The sequence below is a fragment of the Megalops cyprinoides genome, chromosome 1 (assembly GCF_013368585.1).
Source record: "Megalops cyprinoides isolate fMegCyp1 chromosome 1, fMegCyp1.pri, whole genome shotgun sequence".
NCBI classification, from domain to species: Eukaryota; Metazoa; Chordata; class Actinopteri; order Elopiformes; family Megalopidae; genus Megalops; species Megalops cyprinoides.
In genome coordinates, this window is record NC_050583.1 from 26,812,432 (window position 1) to 26,835,416 (window position 22,985).

The following is a 22,985-nucleotide window of genomic DNA, read 5'->3' on the forward strand; positions in this document are numbered from 1 at the left end:
AATGAAATTAAATCGCGAAAAAAAAAAACAATGACATTTAAAAAGCACTGAAATGCAATCAAGTGTAACCACAAAAGGTCATTATCTCGAACTATAATTCGATTATCGAATAAAAATATAAAATAAAGTTGATAGGCCCATGTATTTGAATGCATATATCTATACATTAAATATCTCGTACCAAGACCCCAAACACGTTTAACGATTTCAGTAAAGTCGAACTATGTCTATTACTTTGTCTGATTTTCTATTCTGCATAAACGTCTTTGAACAGTTGCAAAACACGGAGTCTAGACCGGAACCTGGAAACGATTGGAGTGGGTTTTAAAAATATAAACAAACATGGCCCTTTAACGGTCGTCCAAGTCTAGACGTTGAGAGGTGAGGCACCATCACTCATTCACACAAAGCTTTGAGATGCCACGGTCAGGTGGGAAGACGTAAAGCGCGAGATTTTCAATGGTCAACGACACGCCTTTGTCTTCGCTTCGCTCGCAGACCCTGAGAAGTTACTCCCCTCCTTTTGATCGCAGGTGACCCCACAACCTTAGCGTGACTCCTGACCTCCACATTCAAGCGTCGGGGAAACGTCCTTGGGTAGCCAGGGCAGAGCAGAGACCGCTCAACAACACGAGGGAGACTAATCAATTCAGCACCCCACGGTTTTATTGCACTTGAGCATGGTACTGACAGACTCGGTTTATGAGAGGACAAAAACCTCCCAAGGGGACAAAGGGAACAAGAAATTCCCACAGTTTGTGCACTGACCGCATTAAAATAAAGCTTTGAATGGCACTATGTAAACCCCTCTCAAAGACCCTGGTGAAGGTCATAACAATGAGGATTTTGATTTTCTTTCTTGTGTAACCATAATGTTGGGAAGGGACAGCTAGAAATCAAACAAATGTAGAATGGTAGCGTATTGTTAACAACTTTATTTTGGGAAAGGTCTTGCTTTTCATAGACTAGCAACTGTACAGTCAAAAATAATTTAAAAACACATGTTTTTGTTTGCAGAACACTTAAAAAGCATTCTTCATTAAAGTTATCCAGCAGCATAAACCACAGGAAAATAGTGTTTACATGTGAATAATAATCACAATATTACATTTCCCTTTACCCAGCCCCTGAAGAAAAAAAAAGACTCAATTAGCAGGTTTAAGCTAACAGCTGGAGATTCCAACCCCAAACATCTGTATATTTGTAGGAATGTTACCGTATAACTATGCTGTCAGAACTCCATCAGTAGATCCTACTAAACAATCCCTTTAAAATGATCCTTATCAGGACACTATCAGAAAAGGTTTGCCCACATCCTTGGATCAGTTACAAGGTTCATTTAAAAAAATTCTACAGTAAAAATGGTTTCCACAAATTCTCATCTGAATCATTGTCCAGCCTACTAATGGATGTGTTACACAGTGGAAAAACTGTCAAACAGGTTTAAGGACAAAAACTAGCAAGAAACCAATCCTAAACGGATCAGTCCTCTAAGGAAGACACTTAAGCATAACACTGTACTTCAAATCTTTGCAGAGTCTAAGGTGCCAAACATGAGAGAAAAACAGCCCCCAAAAAGCCAGGAACATTGACGCAGTGGAAGGTCAGAGCTGATGTGCAGAAGAGGCCAAGAACAAAAGGGCAACACATTAAGGCTGCACAAGCGTGCTCTTAGCTGCAGCAGACCGCTCACTGGCCAATCCCTCCTTTCCATGCCAGCGTTCACATTCCCACCATTCCCACAGCAAGTTAAAATATTGGGCATAAACTTGTAAACCCTTGTGTGAAAACTAAAACAACAAGAAAAAGTCTTCAAGCAGTCCAGCGCTCAGCCATTTGACTTCATTGGCCAGCTCTGCAAGAGGAAGCTGGGTTGGGTCCCTGAGTTGGAGGGGCAGGTGGGGGGGGGGGGGGGGGGGGGGGGGGGGGGGGGGGGGGGGGGGGGGTGATTGCAGATTCAGTGCACACTAATGCAGTGTCTGTAAAAGAGAGGATTATGAATGCATTAATGGACCGATTCAGAGAGGAAGGGTAAGATTTGCAATATGAAACCAAGCAGCCCTGGTTTTGCTGCAATAACACCTCAAGCCTAAAGTGATGCAGAATCAGCAGCGCACAAAAACAGGAGTTTTCAGACCAAGGGTTTGAATGTACTGCAGGTTACAATAGGAAATGCTTCAGATTTACATATATAGACATTGGGCTGCAATGGCAAATGTGTTCAGCTCAAGCAGGCTGGAAACTGTATTTATATTTAATGTTTGCTTCATTTATAGATGTTACTAAGGGAGAAAGTAAAGCTCATTCTTGAATTGCGAAAGACTTTCACTTTGGCAACACTCAGTAACATTTCACCCTCATTTAAACCTTGATTTGTTCAATGTGCATTAAAAAAGCATGAAAAATATCTGAAGTTGTCAAGCATGTGCGATAATACTGAATGAATCTTATGCTGAAATAAAAACTGAGTATCTGAACCTGAACAAATATAACTGAATACTCCATTATAAAAAAAAGAAATTAGAAAAACACCTTGTTGAAGCTTAAATCAACAAGGCTTTGTAAGCACTTCAGTGCTACTCAACATACGGATAAATGAGGATTATGTGCTCTTCATTTGATTATTGTCATTTACGGATTTGGCACAAGGGGGCACTATGGGACATTAGAGAGCTGGGTGAAGGCAAGCATGAGATCTTGAGTAGATAGGAGGATACTTTAAAAGACTTAAGGTGACAACACCTAAGGGACCAAACAACACAGCATAGTCTCATTCATTCAGAAACACAACAGCCCTAAGATATTTGAATGCCTGGTTGTGTTATAAGGCATGTTAAAAACATCAAACACATTACAATCCATCTCTCTGTACAAACGGTGAGAGAAAGCCTGCACTGGAATCCATTCCAACCACCTCCCACCCTAACATTTCATATTTCGAAACCTCCCCTTGATGAGCTATGAGGCACAATCTAAACAGAAAAAGGTTCAGATATCTCATCAGTACACACCCAGGGCAAAACATCCCTAACAGTGCAGGCAAACTTCCAGCAGGTGCAGGAAATGCTCCAGACGTGGAGACTGGGTTCATTTCGGCATTGAGCCGTGGCTTATCAGACACAAGATAAACAAGGTTAAGGTCTGATCCTGTGACTTAGTACTGATACATTACTTTCATTGAAACAGAAAAACACATAGTAGTTAAGACTGCAGGGGTATGTTCTAAGTAAAACTCTTTACAGGACGGACAGATATTAGATTTTACGGTAAACCTGGTTTGCAAACCAAGTCTCAGCAGATTAGCTGACTTCACAGACATTAAATATGTATCACCACAACACAATCTCATCCCTAAATCCTGCCCTATGCATGTTATATTGCAGAAGTGGAGGGGTACCACAGAAGAAGTGCAGTCAGGGATAAAATGGGATGAAACCTAATGAATGAAATGTCACACCATGTATTAAAAATGGCAGCTGAAGTGGTGTTTCTGTAGCCATCCCTGTATGGGCTTCAATCAGGAGTAAGACATGGATAGGCTACACTGTAGGAAATACAGGGAAATGAACTCCAGACATTTTAAGTGTGGTGCAAACAGAGTGCTGAAACACCTTCCAGAAAATGTAAACTTCTTGTAGCTTTGTCAGAGTCTTCCATCTCAAACGCAAAGGGTCATTTTTAATTTCTCCGCATGTCAAGACTGCACAAGAGGAACTTCAGTGCAAAAAAAAAAATAAAATAAAACAAATTGACACTAGATTCATTTGCAATCTTGTCTTTGTTAAATATCAAGTATATATGGTGTATACATTAAAAAAAATGCATTAAAATAGTCCCATCCTTGGTTATAGTGTTGAATGACTCCAGCATGCTGAAGGAGCAGGTTGAAGAGCTGGATTCGTGACTGTGGAGGTTGAACAGGGAGGCAGAGCTTTGGCCTGGCTGGCTGGTTTCAGTCCTATCAGCTCGAATGCACACCTCAGTAGGCGGAGCTCTGTCAGTTCCTCCCGGGAGATGAGAATCTCGGTGGCAGGAAGGTGCAGGACTCTGTCTCAGGCCAGCGCACAGCCCTAAAGCTGTGGCCGCAGGAGGAGGCGCAGGGGACACAGGGCTCGGTGCCCATGTTTCCACGCTAAGAGATCTTGCAGTTATTCCTGGCACAGTTCTGAGGGGGGCTCTGCGGTGGCCGGATGGATTTGGAGCGTTTGAGGCTGTTGCCCTTGCTGCCCCCGGCAGCATTGGCCAGCGAGTACGAGCGGCCGTGCATCATGACAGCGTTCATGCCGTTCGCCATTGAAAAGGACTTGAGGTGGCTCTTGATGGCCACAGGCAGGGGCAGCTTGTCGATGAGGTGGACTGGGGTACAGGACACGATGGCACGGCAGCACAGGTCTTGGAGGCTAAACACTGTGGGGAAGAGAGGCAACACAGAGATGTGATGTACACATTCTTACCTTTCAAGTGCAGAGAAAGACTCTCAATGCTACACTCACAGCAATCTCATCTTAAAGATAATATTGCCACTGTTCATCTTTAAGATACAGAACCTGATCTACTGGCTCTACATAGTAGGCCCTCACTACCCGTAACCTTGAGTCAATGATTTTAGACAATTTGTGAACGGTCTTTCTCCTCAATTATCCATGGTTCATGTTCCTTTTTTTGGCCCAAAATTACCCAAAACTTCCAGTCGTAAGAATGCAGCTTACACATGTCCACTGTGCCCATGTGCATTGCAGTGTGGAAGCAACTGTCATAAGAAGGATGCATGCCAGCACATCAGGTGAAATGCTAGATTCCATTGAGGACTGTACAACAGAGAGCTGTTATTAGTGCAAGAGTCACACTGAGAAAATGAATACAGGCTTTAGGTGACTTTAAACTGAAAATGTTTGAAAATTTTCTGATTTTTCTCATGATTTATTCAACCTATCAAAATGTATTTATGTCTCTGTAGCACTTCATGTGGTCAGGGAATTAGTTATTTGGAGATACACCATTAAGGGGAAACTATACAACAGCTTGCAAAGATGTTAACAGGGACAGATCTGCATGATAACAGTTCATCTCCAAGCTACTCAGGTTGAAGGTTGTGTCAGTGTTTGCTTTTGTTGACTACCTTTGCTTAGACTCAGAAAGCTATATTGTCATTGTTAATACTGCTATTGAGCAGTTCTGTCCTTCTGCATATTTGAGCTGTCTTTGGACAGAGAGCTAACAGTTGACTGCCTCCACTATGTCATGGCACAATTTTGTAGATTTTGTAGTATCACAAACAAGATGACACATCACACAACCTGTTGATTATAGCTTAACTGTACAGCACATGACTTGTATTTATCATTAATTTTATCTATGTATTTCCAAGAAGTGCTGTTACTTGAAAGCGGTACATCTTTTCATCACACACTACTATAGATAACAAGACTAATGGTGCTAACCAGTCAATCGATCAACAATAATAAAAAAAATTAAAAACACCCAAACAAAAAAAAAAAAAAACCTGTGAATTTCAGAGTTACATGAGTTGATGTTAGAATGATCACACCAGTAAACCAGCTGTTTTTCACTGGGTCTCACTAAAGGGTTATCTATATATGTCTTGATATATATGATTACAGCCAGAAAGCATGTGACAACAGCATGATTTCCTAACACAAGCAAATTTGCAATTCGATTCTATATTCAGAGATTATGGTCACATTACCCTGTACAATACTGGCAAAACACTGAACAGAGCTAATACTCCATCAAGGTGTTAGGGTGAGTTTCTTTTATTAGTAGCTACTTAGCCTGAGCTTTTACTTTCCCAAATTTACTGCAAATTAGCTATCCGTCTCAAAGACGCCTAACACCATTAACTTGCATGTTTACAGAACAGGACAGAACAAACAACTGATGGGTAGCCAGCTGTGTCATAGTGAGCAATTGTTTACAAAGTAACCATTGTTGTAAAATGACCACATCAAAAAATGCTAAAAAAACATAATTCTTTAGTTTTCCCTCTTCTGTTTGTGCAACTGTCTGTGTCAACAGCACACCAACTGAAAGGCATTATCAGTACAGTAAAAAATTCAATACAGTTGAATGTCTTTCTGATCAAAAACCATCATACATACATTTTATGACGTTCAAAACGGTAGACTTCTCACTGTGACATCAAATGAAACCTAAGACTAAGATAAGTATAGATTTTTCAAAGTATACCATACTTATTCCTAACTTTGATGTGTATATTACATGAAATTGGGCACGTCTCTCTAGGCTCATCTCCGCTTGACCCCAATTTCCCACACGTAAACCCTTGCTAAGTGTAATTCAGGAACACAACCCCCATGGCTTACAAAAAACAAGTTTTTTTTTAACAAGTCTGATCATTTCTTTATCTATTTTAACAAATGTATACACTATGATGCGCAGGTTAAAATGGCCAGACAAAGCCCCACAAAGCCAGAACCAGACTCCTTTCAATCTATCAAATTCCAGCAGGGGGCAACGCCATATAACTTCCAAAATAACAGTTCCCTTCAAAAATATAGAAAACAATGTGTTCTTTGTGCTATTACAGACATTTCAGTTTTTAAATTATTACAGGAGACCACAAGAAGCCAATGAATCCTAGTGAAATAAGTAATTTACCTTGTCCACTTAGCAAGTCAATTTCTAACACAATATTAATTTACACAATTACATTTTAGTACTCAACTATAATTTGTAGAGAAAGAATCTATCATTGAATACTTTCAAAAGCACCCAGTGATCTTCTCTGCCCTTTTAGAATGAAACTAAGGCACAACATTTGGTTGGATGTAGTAAGAAACTGTTAATCAGACTGGTAAGGACCATAAGCTTTAGTATGGGATTGGAAAGTCCAAAGAAATCATTTACCTTGGTGTAGTTTTCATTGAGATACTGTTTTTTTCCAGACGAAGAACTTCCCATTAAATATGCATGTTTAATGCTGATATTAAAATAAGGCATGGATAATGTTTCAGGCAGTAACCTTGAGTGCCTTTTAAAACAATCAGAAAGTATCCTGCTTGGGCTGTTAAGAGAATGCACTACTGTAAACTTAAGCGGTAAAAGTAAATATATACGAAAATTAAATTAAAAGCTCCAGCATCCAAGAAATACATTAACAGCACTCAGCCTCAGTCCCAGCCAATGAAGGAATGTCACTAATGCTGCCTAATGTACCCTGATGGGAAATCTCATTTTGTGGCTTAAAGAGAAAGAGAATACAGGCTCCACTGAATGCCCTCTGTCTCTAATTAAATAGCGCTGGTTTGGATGCAGCAGAAGGTGGTTACTGGAAGTGGATGGAGAACTGTGCTGAGCGGGCGATTTCTCTGCTTCCCTGCTGCGCCCGTGTCCTTACTGAGTGCCTTCCACACCAATTCCCTGGAGGCTGAGAGGCCTACTCATCACACAGGACTGTGGCAGGCACAGAGCCCTGCAAATACTGTCGGCAATGCATACTTCACCCCCTCCTTTCCTTTAAACGAGTAGCATGAGCCCTGAGTGTTATGTGCAGAAGAGCCATATTCATGAAAGCTCGACTGAAAAACTGCTAAGCACATAAAGTACTGGTCCCAGATTATGGTAATATATCACTGTAAATTGAAAAATGCAGGTCTAATCAACTAGCATTGAAATGTCAGTTTTGAAGCATGGCACAAAGCAATGAATTAGCAGAAATCTTTGCAGTTTGACCTGCACCAGGTTTTCACATTTACACCCCCTTTATAAGATGGGCCATTCCAGTCAGAGCATAGCCTTACTCATTACACAGGCTTTGAATTGAGTTTCGTTACCATCTAGTCCTATGGGTTTGACAATAAGTGCTCAGCAGTGATCACACACTCACTCTCTCTCTCACACACACACATTCTCTATCTTCTGTTGGCTTACCTCTGTTGGGTCTCCAGAACTTCTCCATGCCATGCCTCATGAGGACAATGCGGGACAGCTCGGTGAATGATTCGATCACATTGAAGTTGCAGAGGGGGCTCACTTCAAAGAAGGTCATGCCGTTCTTCTCAGCATAGGCCCGAGCCTGCTCTGTGGGCACCTGCCGCTTGAATGCCAGGTGTAACCGATTGCCCACTAGGATGCGTGGCACACCGGGCGCGTGCTGGACATAGGAAAATTGAGAATCAGTCAATCGAGAATGAAACATCTGATTGCGATGTGTTTTGGTCAGATCAACTGTATCCAATGTCATTGGTGCTAACACAAACAAGGTTCATAAACATTTTTACCAATAAACTTCCATGACTTTTCCATGCCTTTGAGGCAAATTTTCATGACCATAGATTCTCTGAAACATCTGCATATACATGAAAAATAAGAATAAAAATCCATGTCAAAATTTACCACAGTATATTTTAACTAAAATTAATGACAAGCTATGTGGTTTGATACAAAACAAACATTTATTTAAGTAACACTGACACACCAGTAAGATGTTTACAGAATAAAATGTGACCCTGGGAACTCCATTGTGTAGCCCTACTAAGTAACACTCACATAAACTTCAGAAGGCAGCAGTATCAGGGAGAAACTGTCTTTTGGAATACAAGATTTTGTAACTAAGAAGATTTTAAACCAACTATGCCTCCTATTTAGCATTAACCTAATTAAGCATTAACAGAGGATAACCTTCCCTGTTTGAATCCCCCAAAAACAATCCACACACACTCAGGTCGCAGCCTGATGTTACCCCATGCAGAGAACAACATAATGTCAAGTGATGTGACTGATCTGCCCAAACATTAAAGTATCGTTTAACCCTTTTGCGGGTACGGTCACATCGGTGTGAGCAGCCGTTTAGTGTGTATGCTAACACCGGTGTGATTAGAACACGAGATTGGAAAAATTCTAGCTAATTTTAGCTTTGAGGAAACAGTGATTTAACATAAAAAAATAGCAAATGCGGCGGTGGAAACTATGAGAAGCTTAAAATGCTAATGAAAACATAACGAACCATATAACATAACACACGCACTACATAGCATAAAATAAGTTACGAGCGAAAGGGTTAGCCAATATAGATTTTTCTCAGTCGATCTTAACTGAACCACATATACTCTATTATACAGGTATTTGTGAAGCAAATTTCCATGACTTTTCCAAAACTTTCTGGTTTTATTTATTTTTCCAAAACTTGTCCAGGCCTGGAAATTGCTATGTTCAAATTCCATGATTTTTCCAGGTTTTTCATGACCGTATGAACCCTACACAGAGAAATGCAATTCGTTCACTTACAGAACAGTTCACAGCAGATCATACGTAATCAAATGAGGTGAATGACTAAAATCACTGTTAAGCGGGTCATATTACCCAAAAGAGATTCATTTTACATTCTGTTGAAGTGGTAGCCTATACTGCTGTCTTCATTAAGTGGAGAGGGGGTCTGGAGCTGAGCATTCCTAACCAGGCCCAAATCCAGTGAAGTGCCGTGGCCAGCAGGAATGTGAGAGAGAAGAAAGAGCTGATCTGAGTGAAGGGTGTGCTGGCTCTAGCTTTAAACATCGGCCCCCTCTGTCTATTTTCAAGATCCAGATTTGCTGCAGAGGTGGAGCAGGAAAGAGCACCGTCTCGCACATACAGGAGAGGTCTAAAATAACACGTGCACCCCTGCCCCCACAGGACGTCCTCCAAGGGAACCGGACAGGATTCTTCCGCAGAGCAGGCAGGAAACGGAGGAAGTGGACGGAAGCGCGCCAGAGAGCCGTGCCCTGCATTCCAACCCTTCTGGGCCGCTTCTGCGGCCTACGCGCTTTCTGCTGTTTTTTCAGAGGGCTTTGTTGCAAAGCTGGGCAAGGACTGCTCTACGTACTCCGGTGTACAAGGACAGACCCTGACTGGGTTCTGGGGGGGGAGTCAGACCGAGGGCACCTCCTGTTGCGTCTGAAACCCTGACTGCAAGCAGCCTGGGTGCTCCGAGATTTGTGGCACTTGATATGAAAAACCGCAAGGAATAAAACAAAAGCTCATAAAAGCAACCTCACCTCATCAATTTCCCGGATCCACCGGTCAATGCCGTCGAATGACCAGCGGTTGGTGATGTCATACACCAACAGGATTCCCTTGGGACAACAGAACATTGGGAGACCACGATTTATCACTGGTTCATATCATTCAACATGCTGAGGCATCCCTGCAGCACCAATCACGTTTGTTAAAGCAACACTCACTGACAAAAGCTTTAATCAGGGTGTGTCTGTAGATTACATTTCACCCACAGGCTCCCAGAAAATGTCCGTTCTTTTGTTGGTTGAAGTAGCGTAAACTCTACATAAACAGTTTTAAATCTGTTCGTGAGCCAGTCTTATTAAAACCCCATTTCCCATGGTCCCTGCAGAGATGAGGTCATGGGACACCTCCTCACAGTCTCTAAAGACAGGGTGTGAGTAAAACCGGGGCTGATTTCATTTCCACAGCTCTGCACACTAATTCTCCTAAAATAATGGATATTGTTTCACAGAGAGAAAAACAGTTTGCTGAAATAAAGTAGTACAGGGAAATGTACATTGATGTAGATTAATTACACAGAAAACTGCTAAATGTCAGAAAGACTCCAGCACAGGTTACAACTTGCTACATTGTACGGAAGCATTCAACATGTAGCCATGTGTTGGACTCGTAAGATCCTCACCTGTGCCCCTCTGGAGTATGACCTGAAGATGGTGCAGAATCTACCCTGTCCTGAGGTGTCCCTGACAGACAGAGAAAGACAGAGAGACAGACAGTCAACACTACTGCGGTACTACATGCAGGACTATTTCAGGAACAATCTGCTTAAAAACCAACACGACAGAATTCTCTTGGCTTTCTCTCAATGACACCACACAGAAAATTAGGGCTGGGCGATATAGCTGTCGCGATATACTGTATGTATGTATGTGGCGTTAGGTTTCTTCCAGTATTGCTTTCCCTTTAGTCATACCTAATGCGGGAGCACACCTCCAAAGTTCAGTGAAATGCTTCCGGGGCAGAAAAATATCACTTGTATCTATATGTTGGTTAACTTACCTATTAGCTTTGAAAAACACAGCATATGTTTTCACTCTTTATCTTTGTAGCCATGTGTTTCTATCTACCACATGGAAGCAGCATAGTGCTGTTGCTGTGATATCAACATTGAATAGATACGAGTGGTGTTTTTTCCCCCAGAAGCATTTCACATGGCCTTGGAAAACTGGAGGTGTGCTTCCGCATCAGGTATGACTAAAGGGAAAACAATACAGGAAGAAACCTAACGCCACATACCGGGGATAGCTGATATTGCACTAAAAATAGCTATTTGATATATCGCGACTGCTATATCGCCCAGCCCTAAAATACAAAATTAAACTTCAGCTGTACTTATCTAATTTCCCCTACTGCCATTTTCAAGCCCTGGGTATGTTTTCTGAGGCTTCAATAGAAATTGAGAGGTTCAATGTTTAAAACAGATCTCCAATCCTATCTGAAGATACTGGACGGTTGCACAACACTATTGTGGAGTCTTGTGGAATGCCTTTCTTATCAGTTGCTGGTGTTAAAAGGCAATAAACCCCCTCTGGAGTTCTTCACCTCTAAGAACACTTTGAAGTAGAACTGCATTTGAGTTTTCTTATAGATAAGAATGAGTAAAATAACTCTTTGTTGTATGTCTGTCTAGCATATGCTTCTTGAGGCAATGTTGGAACTTCTATTCTTAATATTTGATTTGATTTAACTGTCATTGGAAAGTAAATCTTCCAAACTGTTGGACCTTTTCTGAAATAAGAGGTCAAAAACAGGCCACAATAAGGAGCTCATCTAATCATGGTGTACAATCCCTCAACTGGATAAATGCCTTTTATCTGCTTAAATCTACTGTTTGAATGTTCCAAAACTGGAATCTGTAGACAGGGACAAGCCAATCAATCAGAACATCCACCAATGGGATCTCTTAACATGTGAACACATGAATAGACAGAAAAGCAGTGCTGTCATCCTTGCAGATAAGATTACAGGAATAAAACACTCACATTACAACAATGCTAAAAGGTTCACTCACTGTAAGTGCATTGTTTATTCAACAGTGAAAAAGACGAGATTATCAAAAATGAGTACAAACACCCCAGATTGATTTCTGACTGAATCCCTATTGTAAACCATCCTTCCAGGGTTAGATAAAGCATTTGTTATCCACTTCATATGGCAACAGTGAGGGACAGCAATTCAGTCAGACAATAATTAAGAAGTCTGTTGGGTTACGGGATTACATAACAAATCCAAGGGATATCATTCAAATCCTTCAAACTTGGCAACTAAATGCAAACAGACATATGACCATATATGAAGCAGCTTGATTCTGTCAGTGTGCAGCACATAGCACAGAGAAATGGACCACCTTGGTGCTCTCTCTATGGGATAACTGTGCCCTTAACAGCAGCAACGTCTGCGTCATACTAGGCTTTTTTTCTTCTCGTTATGATAAGGTAAATCAGTGTAAGCAGTTCAACAACCACCTGTTTGCTTCCACTATACAAAATTGGCCAGAAGAAACCCTCTGCACAGCACAATTTTTCCCATTAAGTGAAGAGCCAAAATTTAGACATGTCAGACTGGAGATGACTCATCCAGAGACTGATGTCTTACATTAAGATCCATATAATTTTAATATGCCCAATTTAACAAAGTCAGAAAAGCGCCGGCTAAAAAGGTTGAGTCATCCCTAAAGGAGAACTGATTGTAAAATGGCTTCAGATGTTCCTTACATTTGCCAAGAAGAAACAAAAAAAAGCACTGCTCAACATTTAGAGATAAATCACATCCTCTGCCAGCACATGCTTGTGGGCCAACATATCCTTTATGTGTGACAGTTGAGAGCGCCTGCAATTATTGTTAAACATGCTAATGTTAATCCGCTTAAAAGCTAAGGCAGTGACCCCTATAGTCCTGCGCATTTTCCTTTCGCACCGGCAGTGTCCTACGCTGCCAACTTCACCCTGGTGCAGCTCATTGATTTCGTTCATTTAATGCTATATACAGAATAACATCTACATTCCAGGAACTGCAGGACTCTGAGACAAAAGATCAGCGCCAGAAATTCCGGCCAATGCCATATCCGTTCCTCCAGCAGCTATAACAAATGAGGGCAATTTCATTAGCGGGTCGATTAAGGTAAAAATGAATAATTTAGACCTGCTTTCAGGACAGTGAGAACAGGCACAATGAAGGATATATTACATACACACACATACACATACACACACACACACACAGTGCTCATGTGCTTGGGCTGGAACAATTAGATGCCAAGAGTGAAACTGCAGGAACAACATAAAAACTTGTCAGGTTTTATACTGTAGAAAGGCTTTCTGCATGGTTGCAAAGTGCACTATTGCATCCGTATTGTTGTGCTATACATACCACAGTTCCAGCTTGACTCTTCTCCCATCCAGAAGAATTGTGGTGGTTTTGTAGTCAATCCCTGGAAAGAAATAGAGACATGAAATAAGGAGAGAGCAGGACCTATCACGGGTGCAGGGCTAAGCCTGTCAATTGCAGGCATAAAACCCCGATCAAACAGGAATGTGCCATCAAAAATGCAGCTTCTTCAACAATAAAAATACTAGCTGACACTGCTGAAGTTTCTAATATATACATATTTGGTCTATACAACTGAACAGATGAATTTTATTAGACAGCTTTCTTACACAGCCAGGTTCTAGTGTTTAAATCATCAATTCCAAATATCTGATTTTGCGACCTACAAACATTATCTCATCTCAACAGAGAATGAAGGTAGTGGTCCACTGTTATGGCCTGGCCAGCAAGGGCCTTTTGTTAGAATCGGAGCCATGTAGAGAGAGACTTGCGTCAACGGAAGGTCAAAATGCTTGATCATCACGTGATTCACGTAGACTTCAGAAGGAAGTTCTTGGCGGGCAATTTGAATGCGTAAAAACAGAGAGACAGAACTGCAATTTTTGGTAATTATTTGTCAATAAATGCATTGCATAGCACACCAACATGTGTATGTAATTACATCAATATATATTTTTAAAAAAGTAAAATTCAGTATTATTTGAGGATTAGTGTGAACAGCTAGCGTTACCTGCCTTGTTGACATATTTTAGGCTAATATTACCTTGGTTAAAGAGGATGTTGCTGTTGTTTATTGCTTTGAATTCTTTTTTATTATTATATTCTTAAACTTGTATGGTAGTCAAGAGCAATCATATCCTAAAGTTTATTGATATATTTAGAGGGAGGGGAAGGGAAGGAATGTTTCAAAATTCAGATCAGATTAATTTTCCACCATTTCTTTAAATCATGGTGGTTTCAGTAATCCCACGGTAACTGAGGGCCTAAGTAATCTTAATGACTTATTGACTAATGTAATCTTTATGACTTTCAGATAGGACAGAAGGAGACCGACAGGTGACTATCAATGATTATCATGAATTCATTAAATAAATCTCTAATAAACTCAGAAACATGAATAGCATGTCATGCAATACGTCTGTGCCCTTTCCCCCGTGTTGTCCGCGCATATAGTCTCCGCCATGGTTTGCTGTGCTGCATTTTGTGATGCTCCAATCACTCGGAGAAAGGAGTACGAAAGTATGGTTTCCCCACTGACATGGAGAGGAGAAAAAAATGGTTGGCTCAAGTTAGCAGGAGCAATCTTACTATCACTAAAGATTACAACAGCAAAAAAATATGTGAGGTAATCATATTCAAACACTGCATTTGCACTTTTTCACAAAGATCACACCATTGGGAAGCTTAATGTTTGGTTATCAAAAATAAATTTGCCATCAATCCAAAATCAGCTGAGCTGCAACATAACATTGACAGGTAATAGTAAACAAAATCACAAAGCCCAAAAACACTCAACCCATAAGTTACGTTTTTGTTTACTGTTTAGAAGTCTCAAATATGCACTCTAAATCCATATCAATAGCGATATATCACAAAAATAGCTCTCTTCCTTATTATTGTGTAACGTTAGCTCGTACTCCAAAATGGATATCCTCATTTCACCACCTCCACCTACCACTCTACAATCACATGCCCCGATGTTATATTTAACTAATATTCAACTCCTCCCACCCTGCAAAAAATCAAGTTTAGAAGCCTTTTACTTTAATTCCACAGCGTTGGATGAAATGACTTTAAGAGAACAGAATTTACAATTAATAGGCTGTTTGTGGTTAATGTTATGTGTTGCTAACTTTATCCAGTATCCTAGCCTAATCTGTTATCTGTTAGCGTTCCCTAAATCTACTAATTTAGTAATTTAAATACACTAACATGCTTTAATGCACATGTTAATTTGATTCAGATGTGCTGGTAATATACACAATCTGATTCTTTAAACGTCTTACCCTTTAAAAGTGCATCACTATTCTGCTGCAACTCTACTGTGCTGCTAGTATTTGCTGCTAACTTCCAGGAACTATTGAGAGGCTCCACGATCCGCCATTACTGTAAAAAAATGGTCCATTGGAGAGAATGGAGATGACGCTACTCTCTCTCTACATGGCTCTGGTTAGAATGTCATTGTTACACAAATGTGAAAGATCTTTGGCCAGCTCTATTTTGTTTTGATAAATGAAATTTGTGTTTCAACCCAAAAATGAAAACAAAAGAAATGGGTGACTTAAAAATATTTTATTTCCTTAAATGGGAAATGAGCCAGGAGAAACAATGATCCAATCCAGTACATTCCATTTGTAAAAGAAAATGCACATGGCAGATTCAGAGAACACCTGGCAACTTTCCAGACTATGCTAAAAAAGATTGACCAGTTAAAGTACAATATTTGCACAAATTCCCTTTAAATGCTAGTATCAGTTTCTGAATGTCCTGTGATAAAAAGAGGCTGGGAAAATGGGAAAGATGGTGTCTCAGTTTCCCAAGACATTTCATAAACTTTGCCAATTCAGTAATTTGGTAAATGTTTCAACAATAAGATAAACTCATGAAATTACTTTTATTTTCCATTTATTTTAGAAGGTACATCCCAGCGATGGTTCGAAACAAATGTATTTCAACCATCTTTAAGAAAATGATTAAAAAACAACTAGCAAAAAAAAAACTGAAATGTAGAAAGTGCCAAGAAATACGTGGAAAAAACAAACCTGTCCAAAGTGCACTAGAATTGGAATTTACCCTTTTGAAAGATTTAAAAGTAGTGTCTGTACATTTGTAATGCTGAATAATGGCAGATGGCTTTAACAAAAAAAAAAGAAGTCTGCAAACTGGAATATGACAGTTGGAAGGGAAAAAAAAAATCACATGTACGCCTTGGAGATACATTTCCCAGACGGAAAAATTTAGAGAACTTTCGAGTATCCAAACTGATGACAAGCTGTCATGTCTGGTGCAGGATTGGTTACAGACAATGTATTTAGTCATTGTGATATTAAAAAATCTGGTTAGCTAGCAAGGTCGATTTTTAAGGCATTATAAACAACAAATAAGTTTAAAACTTCAAAATAAACTAACTAATGACAAAAGGTCAAGGAGAATCTGTGTTTCAGGCTCTTCAGTCCAGTTTTTTTCTGCAGGTTGCTCCCCTAGAACATCACATCCAGTTTAGATGGATTTTCCCCACCCATGTTCTAGCAGGGTAGGCCGTTTTGGGTTTGTTCCTTGCTTTATAATATGCATACCTACAAAACTGTTAAGAAAGGAAAAACATTTCATTTACATTTCTGGCGAGGTTACCTTTTAAACTCCAATTACCACTACAATCCCAAAGTATTTAAGGTCTCCTCCAAAACCATCAGTGGTTAGGAGGTGGTTCAGAAATACTGCTTGCTGATATACTCTAGAGGAGCAACAAGTAGTTGAAGCAGTTTAAAATTTAATGAGTAGACGGACTGATGGAAATTCTTGACAATCTCTCCATCGAATTTTCAAGCCATGAGTCCTCTAGCACCAGGGGTGTAACATTTACTGTATGAAATACAGCTTTCACGATGCACTTGATTTTTTTAAATACCACTACAGGGAGGTGGAATATTTAGTTTGTCCAAGGTAATTAATGTAAAGGGGTCCAGTTAGTCTGTTGAATGCTTGGGTTACATAAATGCTGGCAGACTACAATATGAACATTATCCCAAACAGAACACTGTCCAAGTGCATCCCTTTGAACAAAGCTTCCTCCTCCCAATCTCACACACAAATCCATCTGTGTCTGCATCAAACCCCTCCAAGAATTTTTTTTTAATGATCGTATTTGGTTGGTTACAATCTACTGATAAACCCTGCTATGTCAGAGGCCATGTGACAGCTTTTCCTCTGTTTTTACTGATCCTTTTGCATCAGTTAATTTGGTGCTTTCTGAAGCTGTTCCACAGCCGTTTTCATATTATTTGGAAATAATGCGTACAGTAATGGCATCATTCTGAATTCTCCAATTACCCTAAGAATCCTGGTATGCTGACAAGAGGAGGAGCCATGGGAGTCTTGTGCACAGCTGCCATGACTGTATGATCTTCACAAGTTGCATTCAGACCCACTGTGTTATTATGTCTTGTGTAAACACCACATCCTTTGCTTATGTTGCCAGCACTCCTTCAGCCAAACCCACCTAAAAAAGAAAACTAATCACACCCTACACAATTGCAGTCCCGCTTTCATCCAGACTGTTTATTTGCACACCAAAAACTGTCTCCCAAGTGAGTACAGCTCCAAATGAGAAAACCCAACTGGCAGTGCCACTAAAACAGAGAGACAACGGCCTTGACAAAGGCCATGACTTTCAGCACCAGCGGTCCGAGAGCACTGCCGGTGACACAGCATCCCCCGAGTGAAGAGCATCGGTCACAGACACTACACAGGGAGATGAATCACAGCTGCTGCTGCAGACCAGTCAGTCTTCAGGGCGAGAAGCCAGACCGGACCAGCAAGACCATACAGGGGCTGTCGATCACGTGTTCCTCAAGCATTATTAAACATCTAAAAGTGACACAACTGAGGAGAAGACTACATCGCAGGCATTCAATACCGCTCAGGAGTGACCGACTCAAACTTAGACATTGCTTCACCTACTCTAAAAACAGGGCCAAAACAGGGCAAAGATCTGAGTCTATCTGACTAGCATCCATGAGCACTGCAGTTCAACACCAGATTCACTTGATCTCCTCACTGTATTAGTCAACCAGCTGCCACCCTCAGAATGGTGGGCTGTTATTAGCTCCTCCTCCATACAGCAACATCCCTTTCAGCAGTTTAATACAAGGGGTAGCAGGTGTTACTGAGACAAGGCAGGCTTCCTGATCACTAGCTCCAACAGACGTTGAATGAAGGCCATCCGAGCAAAACACAGGAGCATTTCAATCTAAAGACTGAATCTGCAAATTATTCATGCATCTATTAACGTAAATGTTTTAGCTTCTAGCACAGAGTGGCGTGGTATATACTGAAGGATATCTAAAGTAACTTCCTTTCTGATTCTATGAAAAGAAGTCTTGAAATACGGCAAATCTGATTTTGACAACAGTAGGAGCAGAGAGAGAAACTCTGGTCATGGAATTATACCTGATGACATCTTGCACTGCAAAAGCAAGCAGTGGTGGTTAAACCGAGCTAGCTACAGACTACATACTGCTTATATATGTATATGTTAAAACAATAGAGGAAGCATGTGACCGTATTCTGGTACAAAGAAAAAAAAAAACAATGCCCTTTCTGTAAATAGTTCCTAAAGCTTCAGAAAAGAGGAATATGTTGATCGTAGGGTGACAGCCGCACACCCATGTAACAGCCATGCTGTGACCTCACCAAGCTCCATGATGTCATCACGCTTACAGGTGTTTATAAGGTAACTGTTAAAACGGATGACTGACTGCCCTTTCCACCAAAGAATCTACATGACCCATTGGCAGGACAATAATCATATTAGGTAGGCCTGCAGACACTCAAGCACACAAAACCACTGCGAATTTCAGTCCCAATGAAACAGGACTCAGCAAGTGAACCTTGGGCTAAGGGGCTCCATTAACATCCGAGGCAGGAGAAAGCTGTTGACACTGTACTGCTAGCTGCCTTAAGGGACTGTGGCAGCCACATAACAGTCAATTCAGCTGATATTCTTCTCTCCATGTCAAGCTAAAGTGACTGTCACCTGCTGCTTTAAGGGAAGAATGAAGACCGCCAATTCGATCTGTCCTCTGCTATTCAAATATTAAATTTTCTCTTTTTCAAATATGAAATTGAAAAAAAAAATCAATTGACCCATGACCCTCAAAATATTCACAAATGATTCCCTTCAGCTTCCTTTCTTGTCCAAGCAGAAAAGTGTCTTACTGCCTTTAGATCTCCATCACAGCAGACAGCATGTGAGAGTCCTCTGTTGTTCAAGCAAAAGGACTTCACCCATCTGCAGAGGTGCTGCTAGGCTTTACTTCGCATGCCTCTGATGAGAGAATTTCTATAAAAGATTTTAATGATTCATACTTGCAGTCTCTTAAGAGAAGAAGCAGTGCCGGCTGTGATGAATTATATATTTGAAGTATGAAATATTTATCTCAACAGCTAGGCCAAATATGCCTCCTGGGAAGAAAAAAAAACAGCATGACATTTTGCACTGGCTTTTTGACAGTCTCCTTGAGTTCTGCACAGAATCTATGACAAGTGCCACTGGATCCTGACAACCACTCTGTTTTATTGTTCCAGCAGCAAAAAAGGAGCTTTGTGGGGCATTTCAGACGTTAACGGTTGTAACAAAACCCACCACCCATAACTATTAAGACACACTGGAAGAGACAGCCCATCTACGGAGTGCAGGCCTAGTAATACAAATTTAGAATAGGATTATTCTGATAAATTCACTCAAAGACAAATTCTTGTATGACTCCTGAGGCAGTAGTTTGCAAGGAATGCCAGTCAAAGCAAGAACAGAGTAAATCATTGTGAAAGATGATGTTCTTTTGCAGATAAAGACAGAGAACCTAATATGTGCTGAAGTACAGCAGACCAGGCAAATAGAAAAAAAAAATGTTGGCGTAGTCCCCTCTAATTAAGGCGAGATACATTCAGTGTGTGATTTATCCTCTGCGGCACCTCTGTATTGGAGTACAACAGCAATGCTGACGCCAGGCCAACAGCTCTCTGCTCCTTGCTCCATTCAAAGTAAGCCGGCCTGATGAGCCAAACTCTACTAACAGTATGCGGATTGCTGTGGCCCAGGCCTTCTCAGTCACAGTGTGGCAAAATCAATTCTGACAGGACTGTGAAATGTCCCACATCTAACCACCCAACATCTCAGGAGGAGCCAGCTCCCTTCAACCTCGCCACAGAGGCGAAAGCAATTGGTCACCCCACATTAATGCTCATTTAGACTCCTGTGCCAAGGGGGAAAAGTATTTTGTTAATTGTTTCTGCTAAAAACCCGGCTTGTTCAATAGGTATTTTGTTCCAGTAGCCTCGTCTGTCACACAACACTTGGGACAAGCAAGCTGTAACATGCTTTCATGCTCAGAGAGACGATCAGGCAGGTTCTGATAACTTGAGCTTTGTAGAGGTCAAGATGTGGCACATTCTTTCTGAAAACATATTAAGCTATATGAATATTGGGTACATATATATATATATATATATATATCTACACACAACATGTATGTTTGTGTTTTTTTTTGGGGGGGGGGGGGCTTTTTTGTTCGCTGTACATCACACAGGGTGACATTACACAGAAGCATACTTTTCTCTTGTGTGAATGATGTATACAGGTCTAAGTTCAGGTAGCTCCTGAGAAAGACATTTTGTTGATAAAATAATCACAAACCTAGATATGATACATATTAGGTCTCTTGCTCTAGTTGGTATCTTATGAAGGTTTTATCAGTCTTGTAAATCCTACAGGTTGCATGCGACAGATGACTGAAATAATCCCACTTCCTTACACTAGCCCCTCTAACCCAAAACTGAAGGGTCACTGACACTGTAATTGTGAATGTAATTGATCTTGCATAGTCCTAAACACAAAATCAAGACACAGCAGAAGACATTTTGTGCATATATCCCTAGCTCTACACCTTACATTATGAGAGAATCCATTAACAAGAGTAGGCCTCACATTCTCTTTGCTGTGTAATGAATTTCTAACATCCAGGTCTCAACCAGTGGTCTTTCAATTGAATAATATTTTAGGTCCCCAACTTACTACATACTGTACAGCTGATTTCCTGAAGAGTGAAGATTTACGTGAAACTTACCACTGCTGTATGCATAAGGGGACTCGGCTGATCCGTCCTGTAGGCTGTCCAGGATCTCCCCCTTCCCCACGTCACTGTCTCCCACCAGGAGGAACTTGAGGAGATAGTCATAACTCTTGACTGGGCTGCCCGGGGTGCCCATTTTTCCTCGCATCTGAACCAGGTGAGGTGGGAGATGGGTGTACCCGTAAACACCTCTCCCGGGAGCACCCTTCTTGTACGTCCCGTTCCAGATCAAACGTTTACTGCATGCACCTTCACATTAAATTCGTCGACCTACTCAGAATTCCGCAGGAAGGGAGCTAGCGTTCTCTTCAGCAAGGATGTGGAATATTTCGGGGTATCTAAACAGTATCTAACGTCTCTGGCATATAGCTAACTCGCTAAATACAGTTGTGAAAACCTGTCAAAGCCGTTGCCCTAGTTAACAGTTGCAATCTGAATGACGCTCACAAGATCATATTGAACAAAGCTGGGGTGACGGCGTATGCGTAGACACACTACCTAGCAAGCGAACTTAGCCAACTTCTAATTATCCGTCCGACAGCTCCCGCCGAGAACAAATCACCAGGTAGCCAGATAACAAAATGGTTTTGAGGTTGAACAACTGGCTCTTACCACTCCCGATGGCTGCACGTCTGCTTAAGATATTTGAATTTCAGCAGTTTCCATCAAACCACACAGCTGCCTAGCTGACTGCTGTTTACCAAAAACATGAGCAAGAAATCCAGAATGCAATGCAAACGAATTTTCCTGTTGTGCTATGACCTGGGAAGAAAACCACATCGATGTTTGCTATGATGAGCTCTGGTTACGTTTTAGACTATTGTTCTGTTCCGAGAGGTTAGGTAGCAACACAAAGAACATATTTCGAATGAACTGCCAAAATGTCAACTGGCTGCCTCGCTATCTCTATTCTCTAGCAACAAATCATTGCAAACAACAACAATAAGTATGGCCAGCGAGATTATTTTAGCCAGCTAACTCTGCCAGCTTTACACCTATTCAAAAAAGGACTTCGGACACTTACGAGGGAAATCCATCATATTAACCATACCATGATCTGCCAACTTGCTAGCAGGCTAGTCCGGACACCGGAGTTGTTATACGTTAAGTTAGATACAACAGAGAACATCTCTATTATTATACAGTGTATCTAGCTTGCTGACCTGAACCTCACATCCAACGAAACTAGATATGATCGTATATATGTTGTGATGTTAGCTAGTAAGATAGCCGCAGAACATTTTCCGTCCAAAAATCGAGTCCAGAGCCAGCAAGCTAGCTAGCTACTGTAGCTAGAGTACGGCGGAACATCCGACCGGCTAGCCAATACGTGTAAACAAGAGTTTTAGCTAGCTAGCTACAAATCTTGCTATTACTCTGGCTGGCTAGCTGTTGATCGTTAAATACTAAGCTTAAAGATAAACGAAAGACAGTCACCCGAGTACACAAACGATTCTGTTGCTGTTGCTTCCGCTTCAAGGCGACGAAAACACGGCATGCATCACTACTTCCACTCCGAGGTTTGGTTCCCGGCCCTACCTAGCTCGCCAACAAAGATCGCATACTCCAACGGTATTTGTACAGACACTTTCGGCGCAAAACGGTCTGATTCCTTAGGTATGATGACACAGTGATTTGAGATCAAATCAGAACTGGAACCTAAGCCATATGAATTGAAATAGTTTGGATTTTATTTTCCAGATTTGTAGCTACTCATGTCCACTCAGGCAGTATACAAGTCACCTAGCTGCTGCTGCGCTGTCACTGGCG

The 22,985-nt window shown here is 41.0% G+C and overlaps 1 protein-coding gene across 1 annotated transcript; it reads right to left on the reverse strand.

Moving 5' to 3' along the window:
- Positions 1–1,940: 1,940 nt before the first annotated feature.
- Positions 1,941–22,597, reverse strand: LOC118787944 (ras-related protein Rab-40C). Its single transcript, XM_036543728.1, has 6 exons — positions 21,210–22,597; positions 13,408–13,468; positions 10,661–10,721; positions 10,014–10,091; positions 7,912–8,134; positions 1,941–4,407 (listed from the first exon to the last, which is right to left on the reverse strand). Exons 1-6 carry the CDS (start codon positions 21,361–21,363, stop codon positions 4,133–4,135), a joined length of 852 nt encoding a protein of 283 aa, XP_036399621.1. The 5' UTR covers positions 21,364–22,597; the 3' UTR covers positions 1,941–4,132.
- Positions 22,598–22,985: the final 388 nt, after the last annotated feature.

Bases quoted from the DNA above. Each gene is read 5' to 3' on its own strand.
- LOC118787944 (XM_036543728.1), bottom strand. From the start codon at position 21,363: ATGCGAGGAAAAATGGGCACCCCGGGCAGCCCAGTCAAGAGTTATGAC. The intron at 8,135-10,013 runs GTGAGGTTGCTT...TCCTATGTCCAG, and splicing joins GGATCCGGGAAATTGATGAG to CACGCGCCCGGTGTGCCACG. The intron at 4,408-7,911 runs GTAAGCCAACAG...TCTTCCCCACAG, and splicing joins GTTCTGGAGACCCAACAGAG to TGTTTAGCCTCCAAGACCTG.